General features: G+C 45.7%; 1 protein-coding gene across 1 annotated transcript; it reads right to left on the bottom strand.

The window, feature by feature from the left end:
• Positions 1-2895: 2895 nt before the first annotated feature.
• Gpr25 (G protein-coupled receptor 25) lies at positions 2896-7071 on the bottom strand. Its single transcript, XM_015483807.2, is given in 2 exon segments — positions 2896-4468; positions 4470-7071. Coding segments are annotated over 2 exon segments (1086 nt in total). The 5' UTR covers positions 5013-7071; the 3' UTR covers positions 2896-3925.
• Between the last annotated feature and the right edge of the window lie 7507 nt (positions 7072-14578).

The raw sequence follows: 14578 nt of genomic DNA, 5'->3' as shown, positions 1-14578 counted from the left end.
GGAAGCCCGGACCCAGGACTGCTCTGGCTCCTGTGCTTTAGCAGTTTTGTTATTTGTTAACTGCACTCAAAAAATGCTTATAGAGCCAGGTGCGGTGGCACAGGCCTGTAATCCCAGCGGTTCAGGAGGCTGAGGCAGAGGGGTCGCAAGTACAAAGCCAGTCTCAGCAATTTAGCCAGCACTTAGCAACTTAGCGAGACCCTGTCTGCAATACAATATGAAAAAAGGGGCTGGGGATGTGGCTCAGTGGTTAAGCATCCCTAGGTTCAACCCCCAGTACCCTCCCTAAAAAATGCTTATAGAAAATTTTGAAAATAAAGAAATGAATGGGGAAAGGATCATAGTGCTCTTACTCTAACATAATTATGATCACATTTATTGTATTTCCGGGTAGCCTTGCTTTTGTGCCCTTCTCTGAGGCATAGCTGTTATAGCACACATAAAACGCCACCTCCTTTCTTCTACTCTTCACATTCCATCACATCATCTCACCAGATGGCTTCGGCCTGATGCAAAGCAGCCACTGTTTCACATACTCATGGAGCCTCTGTTCTGCTGCAAGACAAACAATCAACACAAAAATAAAACATATAACCAGGTGCAGTGGGGCACACCTGTAATCCCAGCAACTCGGGAAGCTGAGGCAGAAGGATCACATGTTCAAAGCCAGCCTCAGCAACGTAGCAAGGTGCTAAGCAACCCAGTGAGACCCCATCTCTAATAAAATACAAAAAAGGGCTGGAGGAGAGGTGGCTCAGTGACCTCTGGGTTCAATCCCTGGTACCAAAAAATAAAAATAAGTAAAATAAAAACATAGAGCACTCCATGACTAAGCACTAAGAGAAAAAAACTACACTTATGATGTTTAAACTTGAGAGATGAGAAAGAAAAGATCAAAAGATAGTTTTTATCAAAAGGACCATGTAATATTTTCCTTTAACAAAACCAGTGTTAACAATTTTATAACCTCTAGACTTGACATGTGTGAATGTATTTAACATGTAATTTTACCTTTTTTCCTTTTAATTCATCAACATTTTCTAACCTCTCTTTAAATAACATTTTAAAATTCACATAATACTCTATCATATTCATGAAGATATAGCACTCTTTAGTTTTTAGATACCAGGGATTGAACTCAGGGGCACTCAACCACTGAGCCACATCCCCAGCCCAATTTTGAATTTTATTAGAGACGGGGTCTCATTGAGTTGCTTAGCACCTCGTCTTTGCTGAGGCTGGCTTTGAACTCGCGATCCTCCTGCTTCATCCTCCTGAGCCCCTGGGAGTAGAGGCGTGTGCCACTGTGCCCAGCAGATACAGCACTGTTGTTGGATATTTAGAATGTTACCTTCCAGGTTAAAGTCTTTAAAAAGAAACTTCTCTACCTTAGTGCATTAATTTTTTACTATTTAGTATTAGAGGAGTGGCAGAGTGAAAGAACATCAACAGTTGTGGGGGAGATGATAGGACTGTCATTTGCTTTCTGAAAGAATCTCTTTGTACTGCCACCAGCAAAATAGGAGAGAGTGCTCGTTTAGCCAGTTCCTGCATTTTTGTTCCTTATCTTTTCCAGTGGGAAATAGGAGCTCATTCTCATCTGGATAACATGTTGGTATATAACACATTTCCAAGGAACACATAATAAACCACATCAGTGATCTATGCAAAGGGAGTGAATTTCTCTCCACATCTCATAGTTCTATGGTGGAGGGAAATGCTGAGTTTCAATAATTACTGCTTCAGGGACACGAAAACCCTCTGGGGTAGGGAGGAGTCTTCTTCCTCTCTGTCTTCAGGGTGTACCAATAGTTTAGGGAGAACTTGACAGATAGAGAGGTGGGGATTGATCCCAACAGCCAAGTATAGAGCCTTTTCTGTAAGCTGAGACTTGGCCACACACTCCCAGATAAGAGTCAGCTTCCTTGTTCTGGAAGTTCAGGGGCCTCTGCCATTGGAAAAGAGAGTAACTTCCTACCACAGGGAGCAACGGCGAGGATAGGAAGGGCCATGATATTACCAAACTCCCAAACATGAAAGTGTCTGTAATACATCTTGCTGGCACAGTGACCCCAGTTGCATGGCTTCCCTTGCAGGCTGTATGGGAGAAGCAAGCATAGATGCACTTTTCAGCTTGACTTAGGAGCAGCAGACAGGTAAGGTCAAGGTGGGCTATGATGTTTAACCTGCTCCAACCCAACATATCCCAAATGCTGAAGAGAATGCAGTTATGGTATTAAATGGGTGGTGTTGGGGGTGGGATTAAACAGACTGAGAAAAAAATGCCAGGCATCAGACCCAACCAGGCGCTGAAGAGCTGATCTGAGTACCACTTCCCAGTGTCCTGTCCTTCAAGACTGGCCTTGTGGGGATCTGGCTAGGATGTGGTTCCAAAGAAGAGCAGCAGCACTGAGTCCCTCTCCCTGCACTGAGGAAATCTCTTTAAGCCAAATCTTCTTACATCAAAAGCGTAAAGAGAAAATTTCAAAACCCTCTAGAAACCTCAAAAGATAAATCAGAGTCTGTAAACAGCTAATTCCAGACCATTTTACTGGGAGGTCTCCTGAAGGGTAGGAGAAAAGATCCAATATGCATTTGAAAATCAAAATCACATATCTTTGAAAGACAGACACAGTGACCTGACAGGTACATTCTCTTACACGTTTTTAAACATTCTGTTACTTTCAAAATGTGAACTGTCCTTAAAAATAATGAGAATAAAAAATTTGCACACACAAGTGCAGCTAGCTCTCATGGTCCCGACGGCACACAAAATACTTGTCCCCCTGAAGTCACTCTCAACTACTGAGTTGAGTTTTGTCTGAATTGGTGACCCGCCTCCTGACACTCATTTCAGTCCCACTGCTCAAGTAAAGACACATTGTCAAGCCAGAGTTAGGCAAAAGTGTTTATTGAGAAAGGTGAAGTCCCATAGAAAAATCCGGGGTTCGTGGCTAAATGAGGGGGAATCTGAAGAACTGGTGAGAGATGTCAGATCCTTCTATCCAGAGGGAAGGCCAGATGGATTTCAGGGTAAGTCCTACAGCTTTGCCAGGGAGGGGAGAAGGGTCACTAGATACAAAACCAGGGCAGGGTGTCACCCCTGGGAGTCTATCAGAAAAAACAAATTGGGTAGCTTACACTGGGGCTGGTTCCCACATCTTTAGTGAGTTGTTTTTTGTTTTGTTTTTCTATATAATTGTCAGTGAACCTTTGTTTATTTATTTTATATGTGGTTCTGAGAATCGAACCCAATGTCTCACACATGCTAAGCAAGTGCTCTACCACTGAGCTATAACCTCAGCCCTTGGTAAGCTTTTAAGATGAAAATCTGAATTGGTGGTGATTATGATACAGCCAACACAGTCATAAAGATGATAGAGTACAAAAGGGCTGTCAATTCTCATGTTCTTTAGAATTTTATTTATTTTTTAATTTATTTTTTATTTTTTTAAGAGTGAGAGGGCCAGGCAGTCTGACTTGCAGAAGGAATTTCTCAGAAGGCAAAGGCTATTCTAGGGGACCAGAGAAAACATGACTAGAGAGCTGGGCGTCAGTACTAGATATTCTGATGACTGCTATTCTGAATGGGCCGGGAAGGAAACCCACTTCCCTTCTCTCCGGTAAATCCGAGGGTCTCCAAGTTGCTGTCTACTGAATCTCATGGGACCTTTCTTGGACTGGAAAAAAATTAGCCCAGGTTTCCACCCAGCAGAAAGAACACCGGGCCTCAGCTGCCTGGTTTGGAGGAATTCAGTCACCCCTATGAGGTTCTGCGAAAGCTGATGCAGGAGGCGGGCAGCTCAGGAGGCAGTGGTGGCTGGAGCAGCCTGCTGCGGCCAAAACGGGCATGTCGGGAGAGCCGAGTCTGGCCCCCTGTGCAGTCAGTGCTCCGCTGCTGCCCATCTCCGCTCGCCTGGAGAAGCTACCAGGAGGCCGGGGCAATGTTCGCGGTGTGGGGACGGCCCCAGAACACTGAGCTGTCATCCTTGGAGAGAGAGGAGGCCGAGCTGATCCTGCGCACTTGGCGACCGGCCCTCCCGCAGGCCCCGTGAGGCAGCTGGGCGCGGAAGGAGCGGTCCAGCAGGAGGTAGATGACCGGGTTCGCGCAGCTGTTGACGAAAGCCAGGCAGGTGGCGATGGTGAGACCCCAGCGCAGCGCCAGCAGCAGAGGGCAGGGAAGTGGCAGTGCCCCCAGACGCGCCAGGTGGAAGATGGCTCGCAGGGCGCTGAAAGGCAGCCAGGAGCCGACGAAGGTGCTCTCGATGGCGAAGATGATGCGCAGCGAGTTCCTCCGGGCCCGGCCCACGTGTGGCTGCCTGCGCAGGCGGCTCGTGATTCGGCAGTAGCAGAAGAGAGTGACGACCAGGGGCAGCACGAAGGTGAGCAGCAGCAGCAGCAGGCTGAGGCCCTGGAAGACGTCGGAGGGCTCCTCCCCGCACTGGCTGCCGGGGCCCGCGGGAAGGGGCCTGCAACCTTCGGTAGACTAGGGAGGGCAGGCCGGCCAAAAGCGCCACGGTCCAAACGCTGCAGCACGCAGCCAGCACGCAGCGCGGGGTGCGCAGCGGCCGCGCCTCAAGCAGCTTCACCACGGCCAGGTAGCGATCCACGCTCATGCCGGCCAGCAGTAGCGCGCCTGCGCAGCGCGTGCAGGCCAGCGCGAAGCTGCTGAGCTTGCAGAGGCCTTCGCCGAAGGGCCAGTGGCCTCCGCGCGCCGCCGCCGCCGCCCACAGTGGCAGGGTGAACACGAAGCCCAGGTCCGCGGCGGCCAGGTGCAGCACGAAGGTGTCCACCAGCCGCCGCGGCCCACGCCGCCCGGCCAGCAGCCACACCACGAAGGTGTTGCCCACCAGGCCCACTGCGAAAGCCGCCAGGTAGAGCGCAGGGATGTAGGCGTAGCCGTAGGGCAGGTCCCAGGAAGGGCACAACTCCAGCTCCTCCAGGGCGCCCGACCCGGAGTAGTCCCAGGACACCACATCCTGGCTGGGGCTCCAGGCCTCAGTGGCGTTCATGGCCTGGCCTTGAGACCTGCGTGGTCCCAGGCCTCGCTCCGTACAGGCCGCAGTCGCTCTGAGCAGCAGGGAGTTGGCTCTTCACGGCTGGTGCCCAGCACCTCCCTTCCTGCCACCCCAGATGGAGGTGAGGCGAATGAGTGGGCAGGAAGGTGGGGAGGGAGGGTGTGGGCAGGGAGGGGCAGGCTCCTGTGGTACAGATGGTGGCCTCTGAGTTGGGGAAGGGCAGAGAAGGACAGAGGGGGTTCCATAGCTGGCTCTACAAGGAAAAGTCCTCAGGACTGGGAGAACTGTGCGGCCTCCCAGGGCGAGGTGGCCCATCGCTTCCTCTATTAATCACTCAGTTTGTTAAATCGGGGTACTTGTCCTATTATCTGATGAGGAGGGTCTAATGTCAGTTTGCAAGAGGTGGTAAGTACATTGGAATCTTCGTCTGTTCTTCCCTCCATCCTGCCTCCCCTTGCTGTTATTTTGCATCTAGAGGTAAAGAGACAGAACCTTGGTTGCGGCTTTTATAGCCCCCTCTCATTCACCTGTTTTCTAAAAAAAGGGGTCCCTGCTATTGGGTACACAGTGGATCTAGAGGAACGGGGAGCTTGTCCTTGGGGGTCTAGCTCCTGAACAGGAATTAGCCAGCAGAGCTCTTGGACTATTGTAAGCCTGCCGAGAGGGAGGGCTAAGTTTCTTAACTCTGGTGGCTTTTCTGTCCAAATCCAATCCTCACGGAGCCATGTAGAAGGGTATTAAGCCACAGAGGAAAAAGGGACAGAGTCTGGTATTCAAATCTAGCTTTTCCCCACATTCCTCCATTCTGTAAAATCCACCTATTAAGTCAACACTATAATTTCAGTGCAAAAGATGACACCAGGTGGCAACTAACAAAATATCAGATTTGTTGTCCTAAATTATGAGATGGGCGCTTGGAAGGAACAAGATCCCTTCTGGACTGAAAGAGAGGGAAGGAGTCATGGAGAAGGATGGGCATAAAGTCTGACCCTGATTGGAGCATGTTCCTTCTTCTTAAGGAAGGTGCATTCGTGATACCTGAATTCTTCTAAACAGACGTCCCTCCCTCTAGATGCTGTGTTGAAACTCTTGCAGTGGTGTGTCCTCCCAGAGTCACTCCCACTGTGACCTGCAATGAGCGACTTATGCAGTGATCAACCTGGTGTTAAAAATTTCAAAGTGGATTATGAGTTTTATTTGAGTCCATCCCATTAACAGTGAAGTAGCAGTAGTGTTACGATGCCACTCATAACTTTACAGAGTCATTGCTGAGGCAGGGCAGACCCTTGAGCAGTGGCCAGACTGCCAGCAAACTGTAGTACATGTTAAAAACAATCCACTTAGAATTCAGAGCGGGAGCAGTTACTTATGGTGGGAGGAGAAAACCGGAAAAGGCTTCCTGGGAGACAAAACGGTGAGGTCAGTTCTAGGAATGACGGCCAAAAATAGCAACAGAAAAGAGAGGAAAGGCCAGACTAGACAGAGGGAGTAAAAGGAACAAGCATTCTGAGGCAAGCAGGAACATGAACTTTTCACGGCACAAGCCGTGACACAAGTCTAAGTGTGACCGGAGCCCAGAAAGGAGGAGGGTGGCAAGGGATGAAGCAGACAAGGTCACTGGGTCCAGATCATGAAGGGGTTTGGATGTCATTCTATAGGTGGTGGAGCGCCATCAGATCTCAGTGTGTTTTGAAAAGATCACTGGCAGAACTGTGGGTTGGAGAGGAGGGAGCCCCAAGCCAGGGAGATGGCCAAAGAGGCTGTTTTAATTGTGTCTGAAATAGGTTAGTGACAGGGCAGAAAGGAGAGGATCCATTCGAGAGAGTTGTAACATCATAGGTGTCCACAGAGAGGAACTAAGATAGGCCTGAGATTCCTCTGCTGGAGGATTGTGTGGATGTTGTCCCCTTAACTGAAGTCAAAAACAGAGAAGGAGCATGTCTGTAATGTGTTCAGGGTTATGTGGGTTTTTTTTAGGGGAGGGGGTACTGGGGATTGAATGCAGGGGCACTTAACACTGGACCACATCCCCAGCCCTTTATATATTTTATTTAGAGACAGGGTCCTGCTAAGTTGCTTAGGGCCTCACTAAGTTGCTGAGGCTGGCTTTGAACTTGCAATCCTCTTGTCCCAGCCTCCAGAGCCCTTGTGATTACAGGCATGTGCCACTGTGCCCAGCTCCATGTGGATTTGAGGTGGCCTGATGAAACAGATTTAACTATCCAAAACAAGATGTTTCTGAGAGTGAAAGAGGTACTATCATAATTAGCTTGGTCATAAACCAGGACTGTTCTTGGCAAACAGGGACATATGGCCACCCTAGGTCAAAGTCCTGCTGGTATATGGAGATTCCCAGCCAGGGAGTTAGAAAATGGTTCCAGAGTCCATGGAGGGTTGAGCATGCTTCTAGGCTGTTTGTGTGAAGAATTTTTTTCTCCCACACCAATTACAAACTGGAGAAGTCAGGCAACAGAAGAGGCCAAGGAATGAGTAAATGGCTTACAGGTCTGTCCCTCCATGGGCATTGCCACTTCCAAGCTTGGGTTTCCTGGGAACACCCTCCCTCTCCCCGTGAGGGGAGAAGTCTGAGGAGCTTGCTGAAGATTCAGAACAGTTTTTCTAATGTTTGATCACATGTCTGGTGAGCAGTGCCCACATCCTGGGTGGTCTAAGGGGGCTGCAGCCTCCTTCCCTGGAAAGCCAGCACAGAGGAACCCCGATAATCAGGGGGAGGCCCAGTGCTGCTGGAATTCACTTTCCATGGGCGCATCTCAGTCTGGGGCTCAGAGAGTATGAGTGATCCTGAAAGCTAGAGATGAACAGCGAAGAAACCACCAGGTGAAAAAGAACAGTGGGTGAGCGACCCAAGAGGGGAATATAGGCAGGGGGTTGAGGGGAAGTAGAAGTAGGTTGTTTATTTTAAAAACACAGAGATTCTTGCTTCCTGGGCTGTGGTCTCATACCCAAGCGAAGTCTGTGGCCAAGAGCCTATGTTGAATCTTCTGTGCTGGGGGCCTGGGCCTGTGGGCCTTACTGAACTCTGTCTGCGTGGGAGAAAGTAACGAAGACCAGAGGCAGGTTCACTGCCCTGGGCCTGGCCTCCTGGGGTGCCCAGGATGGTTTCAGTGACCCAGGCTAACTGCGACGCTGCTTTCTCTTCTGCTCCTGGGGAGGACTCCTCACTTGATTATAGACAAGTTAACCAATAGAAACACTCATTTCTCCTGCCTGAGAATCCCAGCCACTCTGATCCCAGCCGTTCTGAGGCTAAGCCCAAGTTGTCTGTCCTTCCTCCGTCCTCCTGCAGGAGGCTTCTCCGGCCTTCTGCTCTGTGCATAACTGGAGCCACCTATCCCATTGCTGTGTGGGTCTGTCTTGTCCTGCCCATGGGATTATAATGTCTTTGAGGTGAGAGGAACTTCTCCCCATCCATCACTGTGATTGGCACTAGCCTGAGAACAGAGGCGACACTTAGATGAATAAATATCCAATGCTTTGGTCATAATGGCTTTCAGGAGGTTTACCTCTGCCCTGTCAAGGCTATAGTTAAGCTCTTACAATTTCCCACCCATATTATTTCATGTACAAATAAACCTAACCTTTTAGAAAATATTTGAATTTTGCCTCTTTCATCTCAAAAGCCATATAACCACGTTACGGAACAGAGAAGGAAAGTCATCCCAGACTTGGTACCTCAACACAACTAACTGTACTTCGCATGTTGGTGAATTTCTTTCCAGCCAGGGAAGGACACATTTTCTTTTATTAAAATATATATATTTTAATAAATAAATAAATATATATATATATTTATATGTATAAATATATATATATTTATATATATATTTTTTTTAGTTGTAGATGGCAAAATACCTTTATTTTATTAATTTATTTATATATGGTGCTGAGGATCGAACCCAGTGCCTCACAAATGCTAGGCAAGTGCTCTATCACTGAACCACAACCCCAGCCCTTTTTTTTTTTTTTAACATTCTTTTAGTTGTTGTTGATAGATCTTTATTTTATTTATTTATATGCAGTGCTGAGAATCAAACCCAGTGCCTCACACATGCCAGGCAAGTGCGCTACTGCTGAGCTCCAGCCCCCCAGCCCTGACATTTTCAAAAGTAAAGAATTTGTTTATAATCCCATTGTTCTTGGATTTTTTTTCGTATTACGTCAGATATTCTCCACATGTATTTTTTCACAATGTATACAGTTTTGTGGTCTGTTATTCTCAATGCTATATAAATCCTCATTTTTCTATGTTGCTTAATTTTCAAAACCCTTAAACTTCAATATAGAGGTTGTTTCTAATTTTGGGAGGGGGGTACCAGGGATTGAACTCAGGGGCACTTAAATACTAAGCCACATCCCCAGCCCTATTTTGTATTTTATTAAGAGATAGGGTCTCACTGAGTTGCTTAGTGCCTCACTTTTGCTGAGGCTGGCTTTGAACTCGAGATCCTCCTGCCTCCTCTCTAGCTGCTGGGATTACAGGTGTGCACCACTACACCTGGCCTGTTTCTAATATTTTTAACTAGAATAATTGCCCTTATGACCTCTTTATTTCAGACTTTTTTCAAAATATAAGTGTCCTTGTATAGGTCAAAGGTTATGAAAATTTTCATTGGTTGAGACAATTTTTTTTTAAATATTCATTTTTAGTCATAGGTGGACACAATATTTTTATGTGGTGCTGAGGATCGAACGTGGTACCTCACGCATGGTAGGCGAGTGCTCTACCTCTGAGACACAACCCCAGCCCCGAGACAAATGTTTTTACAGTAATATTAATTTAGGATGTCACCGGCATTTTATGAGGGTATTAGGTTCCAAAACAATCTTGTTAGAAATGTTCATCGGTAACATATTTTCCACTTTGATAGGTAATGAGATAAACTGGTACCTCATTTAATTTGCACTTGATTACAAATAAGATGGAAAAATCTGTCCATATTTACTTCCTCACACAATGTGAACTCTCTGGTCATGTCATTCACATATTTGTGTATTATGATCTTATATAGGTGCTATTAACTTGTATGAACTATTCATTTAGGATAAATGATGATCCTGTTTGGTTCAAATATTTTTCCAAACTTTTTATTAGCTATTTCTTATTGTTTTATGCTTTCATATTATCAAATTTATTGCTGTTAGAAATTTCAGAATTTAGAAAGTTAATTTTCTTTTTGATGTAAGATCATTCAGTTCTATTGTCAAAAAATAATATTCTTGGCCTTTTTAATCCACCTAATGTGTAATTTTTTTTAGATTTCTATACAGCTTTCCTAACACTATTTTTAATTCTTTTTTTTTAGTTATAGATGGACACAATACCTTTATTTTATTTATTTATTTTTAAGTGGTGCTCAGGATTGAACCCAGTGCCTCATACACGCAAGGCAAGCCTGCCACTGAGCCACAATCCCAGCCCTCCTAATAATTACATTTGAAATACATGTTTTAGAAACTTGTTTTGTGTGTGATGTCAAATTTATGACACAGATTTCTTATATGTCATCCTCTCTCCCTCTGATCAGTGAAAAAACAGATCATTAGTGGTGACAATTTGGCTTAAATGTCAGCTTTATTAGTTGATAGCTGTCCTTTGGGCCCCAGTTCCCTCATCTTAAAATGGGCATGATAATATCTACCTGATAGGGGTCCAGTGAGGATCAAATGAGACAGCTCCCATGGAGTCCCCTCCGGTTCTGGGTCTGAGCATGTAAAACCCACTCCATCCCTCAGATGGTGGCCTCACATAGGCAGGCCTGCTCTTATTTCTGGCTGTCCCCGGGGCCTGTGCTGCCTCTCCTCTCCTGGATACAGTGCTTTCTTTACATGTGGTGGGTGGGTGGTAAATATTTGGGGCATTGCACTGGGAATCCACAAAGAGAGAATCTCCATCTGGGAGATCTTCAAGACTTGATCCATCACAGTACACGGTGCCTGGTGTCACCTGCTGGTGAATTCCACAAGGTGACAGATTAGATTGTGCAGAGAATCTGCTGGCAGGACTAAAGCACAGACAGATAGTAGTCTGCCAGGTCAACTTCGGTCCTTCCTTGAATATGAGAAAAACCACAAAAACCTGTGTTGTTTCCAATGCCCTTTGTGAAATACTGATCTGGGAATAGGGAGTCAGCTGTTTTACTAACTGGTTATTAAGATGTTCCCCCAGGGGCTGGGGTTGTGGCTTAGTGGTAGAGTGCTTGCCTAGCATGTGTGAGGCACTAGGTTTGATTCTCAGCACTGCATATAAATAAACAAATAAATAAATATCCATTGACAACTAAAAAATATTTTAAAAAATCTTCCCAAAGTCCACCTACCCCTGAAACCTTGTATGTGTGTATGTGTGTGTGTGGTGGAGAGGGGGATAGGACAGAAGGCAACAGTAGCTCTGGTCCCTCCCCTGACACCTCACCACTTAGGGGATGTGACTGCACACACCAGGCAACGGGCCCCACCCTGGATGCCAGAGACCCTGAAGAACTTTTCAGATGTTCAACTATGGTAGAAACTTTTAGGTACTAAACACAGGGTAGCTAGCTGGGAGAGGACACTCTCTGAGCTAGACATGAGCACTCAGTTCCAGCCCCCATCTTGGAAGGGACCACTCAATGTGAAAGAGCCTGTGGCCTTCTGCCATGTGATTGTCTCAGGGCTAGATCTACCCCAGATGTCATTGTCACGGTTAGTCCTTGGAGGACATGGGGGAGGGAGTCAGGGACAGAACTAGAGGGTGGGGGAAGAGAACGTAGCTTTCAAGGAAAGTAAGACTCCTGTCTTCCACTGCAGGTTGCTGCAGCTCAAGTGTTCTTTTAAAGATAAAAAATAAACCCATCGGAAACTTGAAGCAATAGGGAAGTCCCTCAGTATAAAAATGGCCCCAGCATAGCTGCTTGGAAAAGAAGCAACTTTTTATCTTTGTAGTAACTATTCTGCCCACACAAGCCTCTGAACTACCACTTACCATCACTGTTCAGTGATTTCACAGAATGTAGCGTGAAATCTAGTTATTGGTAGCAGCAGCCTCTCGGCATGAGTGGTAGTGGGGTGTCCCCACCACCCACCACCCACCACTTCCTATGCTGTGATCTTGCCACTGATCAATGAAACAAATCTCTAGGGTCACCTTCAACTCAGACTGACTTTGTGACCAGCCCCTTCCAGCTGTTGGGCAAGCCCAGATCAGCAAATGGAAAAGACACAAGAAGTATGACTCGGTGCTTCCCTCTCAAGCAGTTCATACATTATTGGAGGTGAGCCATATGTACAAATAACCTTGATAAAAGGCAGATTGTAACATCCTGCTTCATATCAATGTCAAAGCAAGACAGCCTTTCTGAGATGTCGGTGGGTAGGAGCAGCCTGGTCCCAAACCCTGAGATGATTACCATCACTTCAACTCACCCCCTCCAGCAATTCAAATAAAAAATAATGCTGAACTAGAAAATAAGGAAGTTCTTGCAGTTTGCTTTTTTTCATGACTACTTCAATAATGTTTTTGTTTTTTTGGTACCAGGGATTGAAAGCAGAGGGCTTAACCACTGAGCCACATCCCCAGCTCTTTATATTTTTTTTGAGACAAGGTCTAAGTTGCTTGGAACTTTGCTGAGTTTGGCCTCAAACTTGCAATCCTCCTGCCTCAGCCTCCCAAATTGCTGGGATTACAAGGTATGTGCCTCCACACCCAGCTAATGAGATAACTTGACATGTCACAGGTTTTGATGTGCCTGTGAGTATTTCCCTATCAGATGTTCTGGCATTGCTGAAAACTAAGGTGGGGATAAATCTATGAGGGCTTTAGATACTGATATCTGGAGTTTTACACCGATAATAAAACACCAAAGAAGTTTTGTCTAGTTCAGATGAGACAAGACGTAACCAATGCTTTAGAAAAACTGAGTAACAGGAGAGCACGGAGGGCAAAAATGCAAGGAGGGAAAGACCACTTGAAAGCTCTGCAGTAAAGCATGAGCTACCAGAACCTGGACACAAATCTGGTGGCAGAAAGGATGAACAGACTGAAAGAACAAATTTGAACAAAACAAATTTGTGGCATCTGGGCACCAGGTCCTTCTGTGTTGGACAGAGAGGGAGGAAGGGAAGATCTTGAAGGTTTTAGTCTTGGGAAGGAAAGTTGACTTTACTAGGCAGTTGACACTGGGTTTTTAACTAGGTGGGCTGGGGGTGACATTGGACCTTCCAGTTGAAAATGACAGCAGCTGGAGGCATGGGTGGAGCCAAGAGAGCACTTAGGAAGCAGATGTGGATTGTGTGTGGAGGTAGCAGTCAAAGCGCACAGCAAAAGCCTCCCTGCAAGGAGGTGGAAGTAGGGCAGAATGTGAAAAACTGAGGCTTGAGTGGGCCCAGAGAGAAGGCAAAGGAGAACTGGAACCCCATGTCTGGTGATCAAGCCACACCCGAGTCCTATGGAATGCTAAATGTGAACTGGAGGGAGTCAAATCAGAGAAAGCTAACTTAGGGTTTACAACTAAGGGACAAAATATCTGTAGTAGGAGTTAGAAATAAAACTCACATTTTGGACTTGACTGTGAATTCTGGACCAGGACTGGGTAGCCCTTTCACACATTCCTTCCACACATATTGACTACCTATTGTGCTGAGGCACCAATTATAAGGGTAAATAATCAAATTACACACGTAATTCCTACTGTATACAAATATATCTGTGGTGTTACTAAGAATTCAGTGAGCCCTCCAATGAGACTGCACATTCTGCTTCTTTTATATGTAGTTAGAAAAACAGAGTAGAAATAACTGTACAATACTTACAGTAGCCAGAGACTAAGTTTGTAGTCTCTGGTTAAGACAGTAAAAAGGATGTGCAGCACAGCTTTGAACAATGTTTATAAAGAACTTATATCTCTGCAATTCAAAATTTAATACTTCACAGAAAACTAGGATGTGGCATTCTATCAGTTGACAATTAAAGATAGTCTTATGTTCTTGATAAGTCAGTTTTAATAAGATAATCTAGTACTTAAATTGCTTGCTGAACAAGATCTTCTTTCTGTTTACAGGTGAAGGCTTATCTGTTCTTTATTTTTATTCATTCCTGTTACAGCACATAGTTATCATTGTTTGTAAAGGTCTAATATAGCATTCACCTTGAGACACTGAGTTCCTTGGTGGTAGAGACCCCAACCTTGTGATCTAGCTAGCCCCTTGCATCTAATAACTCTTTCCTGGATAAATAAGATCAACCTGTTATAATTTATTTTTCACCACTTATGCTGCTTCTACATTTTTTTTTTATCCTCATGAATCTAGATACTCAGTGTAGCTACGTAAGCACACCAGTTTGATTAGCTGGTATTGTGTTGATGCTGGTTATGAGTGGTAGGCAAGAGAATAAAATCTGCTCTATTATTCTCAGTGTTCCTTCAGTGGTGAACCTAACTAGTATAACTGTGAGCCTGGATGTATTATTTTCTTTTCTTTTTTGGTATTGCACATCAAGGGATGCTTAAACGTTGAACTACATTACCAGGCCTTTAAAAAAAAACTTTTTTTTTTTGAACTTG

The sequence above is a fragment of the Marmota marmota genome, unplaced genomic scaffold, assembly GCF_001458135.2.
Source record: "Marmota marmota marmota unplaced genomic scaffold, marMar, whole genome shotgun sequence".
NCBI classification, from domain to species: Eukaryota; Metazoa; Chordata; class Mammalia; order Rodentia; family Sciuridae; genus Marmota; species Marmota marmota.
This window is presented reverse-complemented; position numbering and strand designations above follow the sequence as displayed.